At 45.3% G+C, this 18,165-nt stretch overlaps 1 protein-coding gene across 2 annotated transcripts in view; it reads left to right on the forward strand.

Annotated features, from left to right (window-relative positions):
- KLHL29 (kelch like family member 29) overlaps positions 1 to 18,165 on the forward strand; it is a 668,905-nt gene that overhangs the window by 623,482 nt on the left and 27,258 nt on the right. For both annotated transcript variants that reach the window (XM_019520813.1, XM_019520814.1), the window contains exons 11-12: positions 2,711 to 2,904; positions 13,733 to 13,877. In XM_019520813.1, coding sequence (XP_019376358.1) covers positions 2,711 to 2,904; positions 13,733 to 13,877 — 339 coding nt within the window. The remainder of the gene's footprint in view (positions 1 to 2,710; positions 2,905 to 13,732; positions 13,878 to 18,165) is intronic.

Raw genomic sequence — 18,165 nt, forward strand, 5'->3', positions numbered from 1 at the left:
TGAAATCGGTCCACCTTTAGATGAGTCCGTGTGCATAGAGGTTCTGGTCCACAGGTAGAGTCAACACCAGATAGCAACACTACTTCTTACTCGTTCAGAGAAGGGTCTTGACACTGAAGGATGCTTGAAACTGGGACAAGAGCATTTGATTTAAGCAGCACTATTTGCACCTCTGTGCGGTAGATTTGCAGCCTTCGGCTTTGCAGACAAAGTGAAACTATTTAGTCATTTCAGGTTCCCTGTGGCAGTCAGAGGGAGATTAATTCCTTCACTCGCTCATGCAGCAAATAAACAGAGAGCAGTGGAAGTGGGTGAAAAAAATGATGGGTGACCCAGAATGGTGGTAGTGAGATTTACCATTCCTTTTAGTGCGAGACTCGCTGCCACACGCACACCCCTGCTGCGCCCACCAAACCCCACCTACAGAACATCTGGGTGGCATAATCTGCCTGTATTTTGATAAACTATTACACGGGAGAACTGGCAAGCAGTTGACTATAATCTGTGTCCCTCTCAAGCAGCCTACCACCAAGGAAGGCATGAGCACGCTTACTCACCTTCACGGAGTGATATGCCATTCAGATGCACTGGCCACAAACATCATCGGAGATTGAAGTCCAGTAGTGACACTAAATCACTGTGGGCTTTGTTAGAAAACATATATTGGATGACAACTCTCAATTGTATCCCAGAAGCTGATAGATTAGAAGGGCGAGTTAGATCAGTTCCAGTCTAATAACTGTATTCCTTTGACTGTTAATCATTTTTTATTATAAAATGACAGATGTTGACAGATAAATTACCAAAGCTTGACTTATTGGGGGATGCTTGTTGGTTAAGTGTGTCCCAAGAGCAATGTACCAAACTGTTTATATTACATGATTTTTCCCCATATCAATATTAGGATGAGAGTGAATATTGCCACGAGTCTTGCATACAAATAGGAGGCACCTCTTGCTTTGTGCCCTGCGCTGTTAGTTTAGAAATGAGTAATCAGATGCAGATTTGTAATCTTATTTTTGGCATCAAAGTGTAAAGTGGGCCCAATATATGATTGTGCTCATTCATATATTCCTGAAACCACGTTGTTTAATTTCTTCCGTCTGAAGTTAATTCTCAGTAAAGAATTTAGAGCGGTGGTTTCCAGCCTGTGGTCCGCAGACTCTTGGGGGTCTGCAGACTATGTCTAAGGGGCTCCATGAAAGATAGCTATGATTAATCAAAAGTATGTGAATACCCACACTATAGTGCTTTAATGCAAAGGGGTCTGCACCTCCATTCGGAATGTTTTAAGGGTCTGCAAATGAAAAAAAGGTTGAAAACCACTGGTTTAAAGTATACAAAAATCACTAGAAAATACATTTCTCTCTGCTCTTTCTAAGGAACTTATCCCATTTTAGCTGGCTAAAGTTTGCTTCCATTTTGTTTCTTCCATTTCTGCTTTCCATTTATCAATACCTCTCAACTATATCTACTGACATTTTTTAAGGCAGACGAAGTCGGGTATATTAAGTACATTATTTTATGTCCCTTGCTCTGTTACCTGCTTTGTATCCTTTATTTTGTCCCAAGTTTGGATTTTGGCAAGTGGGAAACTTTACAAATGATGTCTCTCACTAGATATGTTCACTTCAGAAGGGATTTGGGGGCCTGAGTTCAGGAATCCTTGAGTGTTTGAATAGTGATAGACTTCATCCTAATCTCGGGAGACAAAGCTCTGAGCGACTGATGAGGGCTTGCATCCTTTTAATCCCCCATTGTGAATAATCATTACTCAGGTAACTATTACTTGCCTGAGTGCAATATTACCCGGAAACATTGAAACCTAAAAACCATATAATTTTTTGACTGTCTCCAAGACTCATTTTACAGGAGCTATTTGGATCACTGCCACATTATCTTAAAAAATAAATGCCTGTACTTATGACATTGTTGAAAACGAATCTTCACCCACAGTTTATTAACTGCACATCCTTATAGTCAATGGCTTAATTAAATCCGATACTGATGACCTGAAAACTAATTTAGTGCTTTAATGCATATTTTTTTCTGTTGTGCTGTGTGTCAGATGTGGATGCAATGGGGAAATCTAACTCCAGCAGCAAACCCCCCATTACCTTTGGCTACATCCTCCATTGAAGTGCAGTAGCTTGGTCCACACAATGAAAACTGAATGAAGGCACGTGCAACCTGTGCACTGATGACTAATTGACTTCAGTAAAAGGATCTATCGCATTGCATTATATTTGATGATGAGATGAGTTTCGCAAGCTAAACAGTTTAAGAACATTAATAGTTGACTGCCTACGGTTGCTATTGGATATCACTGTGCTGATACGCGAGAAGAATTTCACTGTATTCTAATTAATAGAAATTAATTAGTGGAAGTTTCCTTGACAAAGGTGTCCTGAGTTTCTTTAGCTCACACTATAATTAAGTTCGAGAGGTATATGAAGAAAACAGATCTATTTTTCTTCGTTTCTCTATTACTATCTGCTTTAAAGGATTGAAAGAGGCATTCATTACATGATTTGCCAACAGTTGACTCGTTGTGGTGTTAGAAGATACATTGACACATCTGTTTTATCTGTCTGTCTAACTGCCTGTTATATATCAGTCTGTTTTATCTGTTTGTCTATCTGTCTGTCATGCACTTACAGTTCACCCAACTTGGTATTATCTGGGCTTGTTCTTATCGCTTTTGTCTTAGGTATGACACGATCACCAATCAGTGGGAGACAATAGCTCCTCTGCCAAAGGCCGTGCATTCTGCAGCTGCTACCGTCTGCGGTGGTAAGGTCTACGTGTTTGGTGGGGTGAACGAAGCCGGCCGTGCTGCTGGGGTCTTGCAATCCTATGTCCCTCAGACAAATTCATGGAGTTTTATAGAGTCTCCCATGATAGGTAAGTGATCCGTATTACAGTTAAGTAACTAAATTACATAAATGCCTGTACTAGAGGTATGCTTAAATGCCCATGTTGAAAAGAAATAAACCAAGGGGTCTGAATGAAAATGTGTCAGATAAGAGGCTGGGGGAAGATGTAAGGGACTGGCGGCAATATGTAGCATATTATACTGGAAGTGCCATTGGCAGGACCCCTTATTCAGGATGGTCGTCATGCAGTATTGCTCTTGGCTATTAGCTAAGGATGGTGATTTCAAGGTGGGTGAGATGGAAAAACAAGTGAGAAGTGGATACCCCATAAAATAGATCAGACATTCATAAATGCATTGAGACTTTATTGGACTATCAGCCGTTTCTTGTGCTTAAGACCATACTATTCAGTTAACAGCATATTGTTAATGTTATTAAGATGCCACTTCTCCTACTGGAAAGATGGGTTTTTTTACAGGGATTTACCAATGTCATTCAGTGGAATTCACCCTTCCCATAGGAAGTCATCAACAAGAGAAGCTGGACTATTAAGAAGCCAGTGGCCAGGAGCAAGCATGATAATTTCCAGAACAAACAGAGAGACGGGCAAATTTTCAAAAGCACCTAAGTGACTTTGTACTCTCGGGCCCATTGGCAAAAGTGCTGGAGATCCTGAAGAGCTTTAGCCATAATGACTGAAAACAGGATTTGGCTCCTGAATCTCTTGGGCACTTCTGAAAATTTAAACCACAATCCCTTGCCCAAAGAGTCTGTAATCTCAATATGAGCTACGGTGCAGTAAGAACAGATAACACACGCTGTAGAGTACAGCACATTAACCACACAGGGTTCAGGTTAGGCCCAAGCACATCTGGATGGCTAAAATAAGCTGTTCCTTTTACTTCTGGTGTGATTCTGCTCTTCACGCCTCCTGGAAGAATCAAGCCTTAGGGAATCAGTACGCACTCTACATGAGATGCTATGGGACGAACTATGGCGACACAGCATTGGTGGGCACAAACCGTGACACCACCACTGCTGTGTAGTAGCAACGAACGGCAACAACCCAGGCGGTGCCGAGACTCTGCGGAAATGACCCGCATGGCGCTGGGACAGCTTTAGCAAGTACTAAATGACTGTGCAATAACAACTGCACAGTTGGGCGCAGGTGTAGACGCGCCCAGCTATAACATCCATGCTCACCTCTTCCCTTGTAAAGATCGTCTTTTCCGGGGCTGCTCTTTGTGTCCAGCCTAACGTAACATGACATCCATACGATGTAGCATGAAGCGCCCAGCGGGAGGGCGTTAACCAGCCGCAGTCATGTTTATGTATTACAGCAGAGCAAACAAACCTATTTCTCGGCTTTCCCCATCACATGTGCACGACTGCTGCTGTTCCTGTAATCCACTGAGTGACAGCATGAGGTTTTCCTGTACTCAGAGCATACCACAAAAATGAATGTATTATGCAAAGTGGTATCCCTCGTCCTTATGAAAACAGTACAAATGCCACAGGAGCTATGAATTTATTCCCGGGGCTCATTATACTGTCTAGTATGTGTCAAGGCCATGCATTTTTGGAAAAATGATCTAACCCCATCCAGAGATGGGTGCATTTCAAATATATTGTGTCATTTCCTCACAAAAATACATCAAAGCTATTCATTTGGTTGGGGGGAAGGTACTGGTGCTTTCTCAGTGTAAAGGTCATTAATTTCTCCATTTGTGTGCAACGTTTTGGCGGTGGAACACACCATGCGATGGAGTTGTGTAGGGCTTATGCTGGGAAATAAATAATGCCAATGTATTGCAAGTGTATGAACTAATTTAACACAAAAATGGAAAAAAAAATGAGAGGAAGCTTGTGATACTTAACCTTAACCAGAGGGCGCTGAGACCTTTGAACTTGCACTTTATTTGTGCAACTGGAAAGAACAAAATGGCAGTCCAGATTCAATAACAACCATAGAGCAAACCAAACCAAACCCAGAGAACAAGGCCAGGAGATCTTTTTATAAAATAGAAATAAAATGATCTCCAAGAGAGATCACCATCTTCCATTTGAGCCTTGGCCAACACTAACGAATGAAGGGTCAGCGGTCACTGTGGGGTAAGTAAACTGAGGCAAAGAATTACCACTTTTGTTGCTCGGGGTCACACAAGATGCACACGGATGCTGTTGATCCCGGACAAGATGATGGCCTCTTGAAATGTGTGAAGTGTGCTCAAATACATCGCTGTGCAGCAGCTCTTGAGTGAAAACAAGATGAACCCTGTAAATGGATTAGCAGCACTCATTTAAAACCTATCTACTGTTTTAAGGAAGAGCGTACAGGAAGGCTTGTGGTAGCTCAGACAAAAGAAGTCTATCACTTACCAGGAAGTCTGTGCCAATATTGGTTTAAAGAGGAGGTTGAAAGCAGTTTTAGTGCTAGTGAAACAAGCCAGAAATGACTTCACCATAGACCAGCCAGGGTGAGAGTCCTCCCAGGCAGCGCCACGCTCTTCCCCTTGGATTTCTTCTGGAATGAGTCCGTCTTCTCGGCTAAACCCGCTGCTAAGGTACCAGTGGGAATGTGGATGCCTGTGCACGGGGAACGGGTGGACCCGTGATTCCTCACACACGTCACAGGAGTCACAACGTGGCCATGAGGCAGGAATAGCTTTTAATGACTGCAGACCGGGAAATCTGCTCTGAAGAGTCAATAGAGTCTCTCAGCACATTAATGGTGTTGATTGGAAGGAGCCTATAGTTTAACAGTCTCACATCCCACTGGTCCGTAGCCCATGGCAGCTCTGCTGCTGTTTAGTAAAAGTTTTACTGCCACTAAGCGAACAAAGCTTTCCTGTTTGTGGTGCCTGTGTTTTTGTCTCTTGTTACACAGCTCTTAAAAGCACTGCAGAAAATGTATTTCATGCACAACCTCCTAAGGCTTGTCTCATTAACGAGACGGCTGCAGACATGCTGAAGTCAGTGATTGTAAGCAAGTGTAATTATCTTGTCACTTTGTGTTTTAGTTCACTTTGTGCCTAACACTGGGGCGCTAAAATATACCTTTTATGGTATATCAAATAACCGGTTGCCTGCATTAACTGAATTATAAGTTTTGATCAGCGTTTCTGAATTGGTTTTCCATTTGCAGGTGCCCATGCAAGAGTTTTTATTCATCACCATAGTGAAATTTCAAAATATCTAGAGGTGTCATGGGGATATGCAGAGTGGGGATCCCTGAATGTTTCTCTCAATCCAGGCTAAATCCAGTATATTATACAATGCCCCACACTGGTTTCATTCGCTTCTCCTTCATCTTCACCTCACATCATTGTGAGAGGCTAGTTGCATTTTATTTCCTGTTAAGTGCCCACCATCAGCTTTCCAGCCCCCTTCACTGATGGGGACCTTCCTTCAAGGGCAAGTAGGTCTCCACCTGGCTGCACAAGCTCTCCCCAAATGGGGGTGGAGAAGGGTCTCCCCGGGCTGTGTACTACCAAGACCTTCCCAGTGCCAGCTCTTCTGCCCAGACAGGTAGGCACTGGCAGGAAGGGAGGGAAGAGGCAGGGATGCCAGGCAGTGCAGCGGCAGACCAGCCTCCTCTTGCAGCATGCTGCTGCAGCACAGGAGGGAAAGCGAGGGGGCTACGCCGTCTTATGTCTCCTTTGTGTGCCTGAAAGTGCTTGTAGCGGCAGGGACGTGGTAATGGCCGTCTAGCCACTGCCTTGCCAGACCTCTGGAGCGACTTCCAGAGCAGCCGGTGCCCGAGGGAGCAGTCCCTGCCTCACAGACGGGTCAGTCTTGGCATCTGCAGTCAGGCCTATCAAACCAGGCTTTTTACCTGCTCCTGTAGCACACTTATGGGCAGGTCTGATGGAAGGACATTGGGGAAGGACACGCATGATCATTCTTTGCTTGCATACATGTTCGGCTGTCTCCTTTTTACACACACAGTTCTTGGATTGAGCTCCCTTCATTAGCAGCCCCTGCCTCCCCACCCCCTGCCCTCGCACACGCATGTGTACCCACACCCCGTCCTGCCCATTCTCCTGCTGCACCTTCCTGTGTTAGCACTTGACATTTTGCTAGGAAGGATTGGGCACCTCCCTTTTGCTAGAAGAGACGCTTAAATTTTCCATGTGTGGCTTCCAGAAGCTATCCCTGGCAGCAAGGGACGTATGCAAGTCCATATAGCTCCTCCGTGTTGTGACTTGGTGGACATTTTTGTCTGGGCGAAGGCAGCGTTGCACTGTTAAAATGCTTTCAGAAAGGTCAGAGAAGGAAAGGCTTTTGGGACCTTGAGGGCATGCCGGCTTATAATTTCAATTTGTCTCTGCCTCTCTCAAGAGGGTCTCAGGTATACAGGGTTATGTCATTCACCCTTGGGCCTCAGAAAGGGCAGACAGGCCACTAACTGGGGGCATTTGCATGTAAGCTGAAGATGCATTTGGCATCCTTCACTCCCGCAGCGGGTATCAGTGCGTCCTGGAATATGCTGAGACAGTGCCTGGTAAAGAGGAATTCAGATCCCGGGGAAAGATGTAAGGCCAGGTCTCCGAGGCCTCCATCACCACTTCTTACAAATGCCTGTGAGAACGAACTGGCTAATTATGTGCCCAAACTAAGTGCTCGGTCACAGCGCCGCGGCTGTAAAGAACACTTTGAGGACAATCTTAACCATGTCATTACAGGTCTGCTTCAGGACGCTGCGGCTTTATTTCAGCTCGTTTTGCTTAAAAGGAGGGATTTTTAGTTTAAACACTGAAAACCAGCAACATGAAAGACTGGGGCACAGAGTAGGCACCTACTCCATCCTTTGTCTGTGCCAGATTGTTCCCTACAGCTCGTTTTCTGACTTGTCCAGTTTAGAGTTAAGTATCCCGGGCAGTGGGTCTTCTGTAGCTGCTCGGAAACCTGTTCTACCTCTCAGAATATTGTTCCCTAGTGTCAGATCTAAACTTACCTGGTTTTTTTTCACTTCACCAACTTCCTCTAGCTCTGCTCCATGGGCTCCTCTCCTTCCTTGATGTCTGCATCCTTCAGCTATGTATTAGACACCCGACATAGCAAAGTCATGAACACTTCAGGCCTTCTGCCCCTGCCTCAGAAGTTGGTCCTGCCTGAGGCTTCCATCCTGTTTTCTTGCCCTCCTCTGCATCTCCTCAAGCTCATCAGCGTGTTTCTGATTAAAGCCATGTCAAGAATTGAACCAAGTGTTCTAGGTGTGGCCTCTTGCTTCTGGAAGAAATATAAGAATAATTTCCTGCATGCAGGGAACCCCCCCAGAATACTGCAACTGAAGGCAGAGGTCACTGGGACCTCTTGATGAATGCTCATTTAAGTGCCTCTGATGCAGGGCTGGCCCACAAGTTTTTGGGGCCCCCTGCAAGATATAGTTTTGGAGCCCCCGACCCATCGGAAAATGAAAATTGCGGTTAATTGCGACATAAACTCACTGAAATAAAATAGTCGGGGCTGGGCTGTACCCACGTGGGCTGCACTGCGGGAGGTGCAGGGTGGGGGCAGCATGTGCTGGGGATGCCTGGCTTCCCTCCCCGGGACTGGGGCCAGGGCCAGAGCAGGAGCAGAGCTGGAAACTCCTCCCCCGCTCAGCCAGAAAGGGGCTCCCTGCCTCCATCGAGCCCTTTAAACATGGTGCAGGGGGCAAGCGGGGCACGGCCCCTTGGCTGTGGGGCCCCGTGAGGCTGCAGGTTGCATAGGACAGGACGGGCCGGCCCTGCTCTGATGTATTTCCTGCCTGCTGAATTTATAGACCACAACAACCTACTGTATGACATTGTATGATTGTGCATGAGAGAAAGAGCAGGTGCCCAATATCTATTTGGTTTCCATGAGCATAGAGTGTCTCTTATCCTCAGGTTGCTCTCTCCCATCCTCCTCCTTCCTGCTCCTCCTTTGTCAGTGCACTGAACATAGAGGTGAAGTGGGCATGGGCCTGGCAGTGGTATACATTACTTCATCCTTCTTTCGTCTTCCTTCCTTGTTCCCTGGAGTGCACTGGCTTCAAGATGCTGTGACAGCACCTTGCCATATGGCTGAAATCAGAGAACTGGCTGCTAATTACAGTATCCACAGTCCAGCCCTCACTCAGTATATTAAGAATCAGGCTTCAGGCTCCTAAAGGCATCCGATCCCATTACTGTGTGTTACATTGCTACGCCAGGCCTGAGCACATCTCTCTGAGGTATGCAGGGAGAGGTGGAGCATATTTGGTTTCTATTAACTACTTTGCTCTTTTCCAAGCCATTCCAGCAGGCTCTTGCTATGTGCCTCATCAAGAATGCAGAGGACACGTTAGTAGGAGTAAGAGCTGAGCAGTCACGTGTGTGGCCTGCCAGCTTTGCTCTGGAAAAATGTTTTGACTGGTGCAGTTTCAATAAACTATTGACAATAGGAACTCTTCCTGCCATTCATTTCAATACCATTTTGGGCCCTGACCGAGCTTTGCTTTGGAATGTAATGCAGGATCCTCAAGCAGCTGCTGGGAGCAAGGCAGGCATGCACCAGCTCAGCACTATTTAACTATTCAGTTTGCTCATGTGAGGCTGCAGCCCTGAGCTACGACAGAGGTAGCATATTGTTGTTATTAGGTTACGGTTGCAGGCCTCTGGTGGGCTAGATTTCCCAGCCACCCAAGAAGTCCCCACCCCATTGTGGCATGGCTCTTTGTTAGCCAGAAATAATTCACCGAGCCCAAATTCCATTTTCTAAATAGCAGCAATAGAAGGGAATATTATCCAGTGTGGCCTTTAATGCTGAAAAATACAGCTTGCTCTGACTTTTTGTGCTAGATTTCTCATCCTACCTCCCCTCTGCTTTCAAAATCTCAGCTCACTGGCTGTCAAAGCTGCATTTGGAGTATTGGACAGTCCTTAATTTAGATTATCCAGCAAGAGGAAGGTTAAAGTGTCCCAAAGGTAGTGCTGAAGGGGTTTTTAGGAAAAAGAGGTTACTTTCTTTTCCCTCCCTTTCCTCACTCCTCTCTCTCCTTACATAGACCCAGTAGCCTTCCTGACAGCAAGTATTCTGGGTTTGTTCCACAGTCAAAACATCTGGGTGAGAGCATGAACACACAGTGGTGACGGGTAGGGGGTGCACGGGTTTGCATGTGCACCCCCTGACAGGCCACACTCGCTGCTTAGGCAACGGGCGGGGGGGCAGGTGAGAGTGCCAGCCGGGGAGTGGGAACCACCCCCCACCCATTGGTGAGATTGGCCCTGGGGGACCCCTGCCCCACAAGTTGGTGAGATTGGCTGTGGGTTGCTGACCGGTCGCTGGGGGGGGCACATGCCCCCCCGACTAATGTGGCACCAGTCACCCACACGAACACAACTGGTGTCCTCACCAAAACCCATAGTCTCATTGGGCTATTTATCAGTAACATGCTAGTGACAAAACGTAGGGTCTGTGGAGTTTTTAAACAAGGTTCTCAACCCTAAGAAAGGAAAAACTGCACAAGGGAAGTAGAACTGGTGTCACCTCGTTGAAGTGAAAACTGGGGATTGATGAAGTTCATCCCTTAGGAAAGCCCTAATGGGAAATCCAGCAGTGAAGTATAGGGGGAGACTGCAGGTCTGGAGATGGACCAGGGGCTCCTGTGAGTATTTAATGCATTCACAGAAAAGGTGCTGATTTCTACCTTTTCAAACCTCTGTCTCTGGGGCAGTTCCCCGAAGTCCTTGTGGAGTATATTCTTACTGTGGCTTTCTCCCTTCCTGATAGCAGCAGCCGTTATATCTCCCTCTCAAACATACTTCATACTTTATTAAGAAACTGTGACCAAAACAAAAAGCAACAAATGACAATGAATGTGTGAAACCATGAACATAGTGATGAGTCCAAATTGATTGTCTCTAGAAACCAGCCTGCCTGATTATAAAAAAAAAAAAGGAAAAAAGAAAAAAACTGTCACTATTAAAATGGGCAAGGTGGTTTTCTTCTCTTCCTTTGGTAAAAATGAATCTGAAGGCAAGGATTCAACCTCTTGAGAAATTATTGCTTCTGCCTTGAGGAAGCCCAGAATAATTTCCCCGAGAGCTTTGAGAATTAAATTCTGAGTTCTTTTCTGTGGAGTGGGTGTACCCAACTGCAGAATATCATTAATCAGAAGGGAAAAAACCCTGAAAAAGTATAATAATTAAATATGGAAGCTTCCCAGTGAGGGCCTTCCTGGGAAAAAACCCCACAAAGTTGATTTTGAGAGAGATGAGATAAGAGCTATTAGAACAGAAAAATCTTTGAGCTGTATAATAGTGGCTTAGTGCAGGTGAGAAGAAGCTGAACACTTGTTTTCTTGTTTTTTCTAATCCTAAAGATTAAGGAAATTTTGTAAGGATCCACTGGTGAAGGCCTTTGTCAAATATGTATTGATACTTAGTGTAGCAGGAGACTGGCCTTTCGCAGTAACTTGTTTTAACCATTTTAATACTTATTACCTTCCTTGTGACCCCACCCTTACGTCCCCAAACAGCATGGAACTGTGTTGACTCTCTGTGGCTGCTTAACGACGTTGGGATTTTAAGATCTGTAGCACAGTCCGCTCCCATCAGTGAGCTAATTCAATCACTGCTAGCTGTAGGAAGTAGATATGCCGCTGGAGAGACAGACACATACATTGCTTCCAAGTTTCAAGTGTTTGCTGGTAGTAAAGGAACATTAAGATTTAGGCTTCTTTGGTTCATGTTCAAGTCCTGTATGTGGTGGTTTCATAGCTTTGCATCCCTTCTCCTTCCACACATCCACACAGACTAGGAACACAAATTACACATAAACCAGTAGAAGTGATCAGAAATCAGTTAAAATCTGTAACACAACAGAAGTTCAATGCACATAAACTGCTTTCAAAATGGCTGAAACCAGTTTAAGATAAACTTGGATGCACGTAGTATCAGACTTAACTGATTTAGGTTAAATTGGTTTATTGAACTTCTGTCTCAGAGCCCCTCCAGGTTCAAATTAACCCATAGTCCCCCAACATCCTAGAATGCTTTTCACTCCCCCCACACCCCTCCCTCGCAGGGTGGGTGGGCTAGCCTTGGCCCAAGCTGTCTGCTCCAACCAAGCAGGGAGGCATGCTCTGGCACCCCCTGGCTTCTGGCCTGGGCCACATGAGCCACTGCAGGCAGGCGGCTGCACTTTCAGAATCAAAAGTGAATGTCTGTTCACTTGCTTATCAGTTCAATCTGCACAGTTTAGACTAACCAGCAAAGACTGAATCAATTCAGCCTCGGGGTTTTTAACTGTCTATACTTAGCCACAGTCCCCTTCTCATCTTAGCTTCACTTCCGCAGCTGTGGTCATGTTTTCTCCTCCTGTTTCTGTACATTTCCTCCCTTTCTTCCCCCCTTTTCTTCTCCTTGCCTGATGCATCACTCACTCATTCCCTCACGACCACAAAATCTCTCTCTTGTCCATCCCCACCCACCCGTTCCTTCCCCCACCTCGGCAGCCTCTCTTCTCTTTTGCCCTGCTGCATTTGGTTGCCAGCAGGAGGGGTGCAATACCAGACAGTCTGGTATCCAGCCTTGTCACACTCCAGTGCTGGGGAAAACAATTGCAAAGCAATTCCCACTCATTCTCTGCAGCCCTGGGCTCCCATACACTTAGCCACTCTGTAGGGGTGGTCCATATGCTGTCTGATTATACAAGGAAACTGTGAGAATTTGGAGCATGCTCAAATGCCAGTTGAGTCTTCTGAGAACTTAGTTGCCAAACTAACAAACCTGTATTGAGTCTGTGCAAGCTGAGATTTTTCAGAAGCTTAAAGCCTGGCAGGATTTGGGCAGGTGTTCACAGCAGTGGCAAAAGGTCTGTCCTAGGGAACTGCCCAAAAATGTCCAAGTCCTGGAGTCTAGGCATGGAGACATGGGAGCTGCTCAGAAATACACCTGTACATATTTAACATGGGCAAAACAACGCGTTTTTTCTTCATTCCCAGAAACTGCTTAAATGTTACAACCAAAACCTCTAACAGTCTACCAGGTGCAAAAAGATGCCTGGTGTGGGATACTTCACCAAAACGATTAAGTTTAACCCATTATAAGCATATGTGCCTGCCTGCAATATTGTGTAATGGGTCTAAGGGACAAGCCTGCTAGCTCACTTGCACTTATATTGGAATTTCATGGCTAACTCTAGTAGAGATCTTACAGGAACTCTGCAGTTAACGCAGTGATGTGAACAGCGTCCCTGGAAGCTGACAGAACTCCAGCGAGGACATTAGGGACTCGGTGCATCTGAAATGCTGAGAGCGCACAGCTTCAGTTGAAGTAAATGGCAGCTGCAGATACTTAGCATCCCAAAAATTAAGCTCTAGGTGTAGTAGAGAGAAAACTCAGGCCTCAGAAAATATACTTGGATCTGTGGGGACCTGCCCACAAGTAAAAGTGGGATATACAAAAGAAGCTATTTTTGAATATTATTAAGTGGCTCTCTGTGCTCCAGGAGCCTTCTGCACTGAGCTGCTGCTCAGAAATGAAGAGTGAGTTAAAATTTTGCAGCAATTCAAAACTCTGCAACAACTTGACACATTAATTTCAGATATAAGAGCAGAGCTTTCACTGTGGCTCCATTAGGCTTCAGAGAGGATAATTGTACTTCAGCAGTTTAGAAGGGGGGTGTGTACCGGGGAACGAAGGGCTGATGAACTTTAAAAGTGCCTTTGAGAACTTTAGGAGGAAAGAACAAAAAACAGAAACAAAAGGATGTCCTCGTTTTTCTTTCCCTAGCCTTGGAGGTTTAGAGAAACGTGACTTATCTGTAAATAAGTGGAATGTATAAATAAAAAACAGACGCCAAACCTGAGCCTAGAAACTGATCTCAGTGTTGCTTTCCATTGACAGATAACAAATACGCTCCTGCAGTCACTCTCAATGGGTTCATCTTTATTCTTGGAGGAGCTTATGCAAGAGCAACCACCATCTATGACCCAGAGAAAGGCAATATTAAAGCAGGTCCCAACATGAACCACTCCAGGCAGTTCTGCAGGTGAGAAAAACCATTAAGATTGAATTACCAGTGCCTCTGAGTTTTCTACTGAAAATAAACTTGTGATCAGAGAAAGGGGGCAGGGGGAGGAAGGGAGATGGGAGATACATACAGTATGTTTTTGCCTCATCTTTTTCCTGTATGTTTAGGGGTGGAACATTTTCCAGGGTGTGCTTGTGGGAGTCTCTCTTTAATGCCTTCGTGCATGACGTTGTCACTTGTCCCTTAATATTAAAGTGCCATAGTTCACAGTGGCCAACTGGGAGTGGCAGGACTTTGGGATCTGCTCCCCGCCCTACCTTTGCCTGCAGGGATTTTTTTGCCTCATTTGACCCATTTGTCAAATGAAGATTGGAAGTTTTTAAGGTCGGGTTAGGCAAACATTTATCAGGGACACCTTTAGGTAGGGATGATCCTGCCCTGAGCAGGGGGGTTGAATTAGATGACCACCTGAGGTCTGTTCTGACCACATTTCCCCTGGCTCTATGATAATGCTCACATTACATGAGCCTGATGGAAGGTGAAATGGGAATGAACTAGTCAAGGATTTCTTTGAGCACTAACTTTAAACTACTGCTCGCTCTCTGGCTCAGTGCTCATGTCTGTGGGTCCTGGCCCAGGTATACACTCATTGTAATCACCTTGAAAAAGAAAACGCTGTGTGCTGGCAGAGCTCTGCTGGCATAAAGCATTACATTCAAAATGAGAGAAACCAAGACTGACCCTTCTACGGCTTAGCTCAACATAAAATCACCCGTTGTAGTACAGGGCAGCTGCACCTCTCTGGGATCGCTGCACTGGGTGCGCCTCAATCGCATTAAAACAGACACAGTAACAGAGACTCGGCCTAGCCGAGGAGTTGTATTTTTTTCTGTGTTTTGACTAGACAGTACCAGTGAGCCCCAGTGAAAATCAGGATCCCATTGCGATAGGCATTGCACAGATTTTTATTTTTTTTTGTGATGGTCTGTGCCCTAAACAACTTGCAGGCTGAGTGACTGACAAAGGAAAGGGTGCAGGAGAAAAGAGAAGTGATGCAACTTGTCAGATCATTCGCAAGTTGATGGCACAGCCATGACCGGGGCCAGGTTTCCAGCATGCTGATCCTGTCTCATAGCCCCCACACCACACTGGGTCTTCACAAGCACCTGTTTTCTACCTCAGCAAACCCTGCTTTATTTTGGTTTATTTTATTGTGAATAAGAAAACTTCTGAAAAACATGTCAGTCCCCGTATTTTTTTTTCCATTGAAAGAGTGCCCTCTTTTGGCTGCCGGACTGAATTTTGTCTGCAGCAAAGAGTGGGAGAAAACAGACCAGCTCCCAGCCGACACCACTGTGTCCTTTCTGCTCCTGTGCTAATTACCGATTTCCATTGTTGCTCCGTACTAACAGGAGTGAAATTGAATTGAGGAGACCCCCACTGTGTTCAGACAGGAGTTAATGATATTTTTTTCTCTGAAGATTGTAAACCAGAAATAAAGGGTATGATGTAGTTGATATAATTGTTACAGACAATTCAGAATCACAGAACCTTGATGCTTATGGATTAAAGTTCCAGCTAGTAAAGCCAAAGATGGGAGCTGGCAAATATGTGTTACAGACCGTCCAGGCCCACTTGAGAACAGAACTAACTGCTCCTTAATTATTTGTCTATATTGTATTGGAAGACAAACTCTGCTAACAGGGATGATTTGCAGCTCGGGGAGGTTTCATGTAGACAGTAAGAGTTTCTCAAAATAATAGATATAAAGTTTGTCACAGAAAGTCCTGCACCCACTGCACTTAATCCCGTTCTGAGAGACCCAGAAGTTTATTGCTGACAAAAACTTCAGCGATTCTCCAGGTATCAGGGATCATGTTCCAATTGAGTTTGACTCGGTTCGACTTTGTTTAAAGAGAAGATGGCACCAGTCAATAATGTGTGAACACAGAACTGGAAGAGAGCCTACTTTTGCAAAGCTTAAAGCAGTTATTGGCATAACGGCTTGGGAATCTAAATGTAAAGCGTGGAGTAGAAATGAAAACTATGGTTTTTCAGGTGGGAAAAAGAGGAAATTAATAGCAGTCAATTAGTTACAAATTAAAGTGCAGAGAGCTGATAAAAGGTAGCTAAAGGATTCAAGGAAATACCTTTATTGGCCATCAATAAGAAGCTATTTTAGCCATTATAAGTCTGTTGCTGTTGGGAGAATTGGCAATAGTGCTATAAAAGGGTAGAAATAAGGGCTGTGCCAAGCTTTGGTCCTTGATTCGATTGGGCAGAAATTCGGCCTGATTTGGTGGCCGAATCTCCAAATCTGAATCAAATCAGGAGACCCTTTAATCTCTCTGAATCAAAGTGGAACCCTCCAAATCGACTCGGAGAGATTCAGAAAGATTCAGCGATTCGTACATAGACACAGCTTTAAATGCATTTTCTGCATACCTCAAGGTACCAGGCAGTTTATGAATGCTGCGAACACAGGGGGCTCCCCAGCACAGTCGGCACCAGACCCAGAAGTGGACCAGAAGCACTTCCAGTCCACTTCCAGGTCCACTGGGGACTGTGCTGGCCCCCCCCCCAGCCCTCTCGGCTCAGCGACTGGTGCCTCCCAGGTCTGGGGGGGCACCTGGGGTCCCCCTGCAGCCAATCGGAAGTACTTCGGGCCCACTTCTGGGTTTGCTGCCAAGCACGGGGGACACTCCATCTGCGCCAACATCACAAGCCACGCCTGGTACCTCGAGGTATGTAAAAAAAAAAACATTTAAAGCCGTGTCTATGGCTAAATCACTGATTCTCCGAATCAGCATCGAATCTTCAGATTCAGCCAAATCGAATCAGGGACAGTGATCCAAATCAACAAATCAAATCACTGTCCCTGATCCGGGCCAAATCCAAATCCACACTGAATACGGCCTGTTTCGCACACCCCTAGTATAAACGCTACTTGTTTCTCTTCTGTGTTTAAAAAGCATTGGGAGGACGTAGTCATTTCATGTGAGGCTGCGGATGGAACAAAGAATTTACCGTCTGTGACAAAGGAGCATCTAAAGCAGCATCTGCTAAAATTAAACCTTTCAAAATCAAGCAGGCTGCGTCTTAAAGGAACTTGCTGAATCAGTAATGTTAAAAATTAACAAATCTTGGAAACAGGGAAAATGCCAAAGAATTGGAAAACGTCAACATCATTCCAGTATTTAAAAACGCTGAAAAAAGCCCTATACAAGATATAAGAGACCAGTTAGTCCTGTTTTACAACAGGGTACAGTTAATGCTTTATCAACAAAGAATCAGAGACTAGAACTAAGTAACATAGTTTTCTGAAAAATCTTGTCAAAAAGCTATTATCTTTTTTGAATAAGTTATGTGTCTGATTGACAAAAGCAAGTGTGTACTTGGATTTCTCTTTGGATTTGACTTAGTACCATATAACATTGTGATTAAAAACCCCATATGTTACATAAAATTAAAAGGGCACATGTGAGACAGGTTTGATGTGGCTCACTGATTGGCTGGGCCCCACAAGGATTGGTTTTTGGTTCATAGCTAACCTGTATTTTTAGCAACAATTTAGATTATATAATATCTTTTCTGGTAAAAGTTGTATGTGATATGAAGATCAGTGAGGGAGTAAATAATGAAGACAGGTTTCTATTACACAGTAGTTTGGATTTCCTGGTTAAATGGTCACAATCCAACAGGATGTGCTTTAGTACAATCCAATACAAGGTAACACATCTGAGACCAAGGAATTCAGGCAATATTTATAGGGCGGGTGGGACTTAGTTTCATAGTTTCTAGGGTCGGAAGGGACCTCAGCAGATCATCAAGTCCGACCCCCTCCCATGGCAGAAAAGAGTACTGGGGCCAAAGGACCCCAGCAAGGTGTACATCTAACCTCCTCTTAAAGACCCCCAGGGTAGGAGCCAGCACCACTTCCCTTGGAAGTTGGTTCCAGCTCCTAGCCGCCCTGACCGTGAAGTCACGCCTCCTGATGTCTAGTCTGAATTTACCCTCTGCCAGCTTGTGACCATTATTCCTGGTCACTCCTGGTAGTGCTCGGGGGAACAGGGACTCCCCCAATGCCTGCTGGTCCCCTCTGACTAGTTTGTAACAGGCCACTAGATCCCCCCTCAGCCTTCCCTTGTGGAGGCTGAACAGCTTCAGGTCCCATAGCCTCTCCTCATAAGGCCTGCCCTGCTGCCCCCTGACCATGCAAGTGGCCCGCCTCTGGACCCTCTCCATGCTGTCCACATCCCTCTTGAAATGCGGCACCCAGAACTGGATGCAGTACTCCAGCTGCGGC

This window comes from Gavialis gangeticus, unplaced genomic scaffold (assembly GCF_001723915.1).
Source record: "Gavialis gangeticus isolate Ggan-Ray unplaced genomic scaffold, GavGan_comp1, whole genome shotgun sequence".
NCBI classification, from domain to species: domain Eukaryota; kingdom Metazoa; phylum Chordata; order Crocodylia; family Gavialidae; genus Gavialis; species Gavialis gangeticus.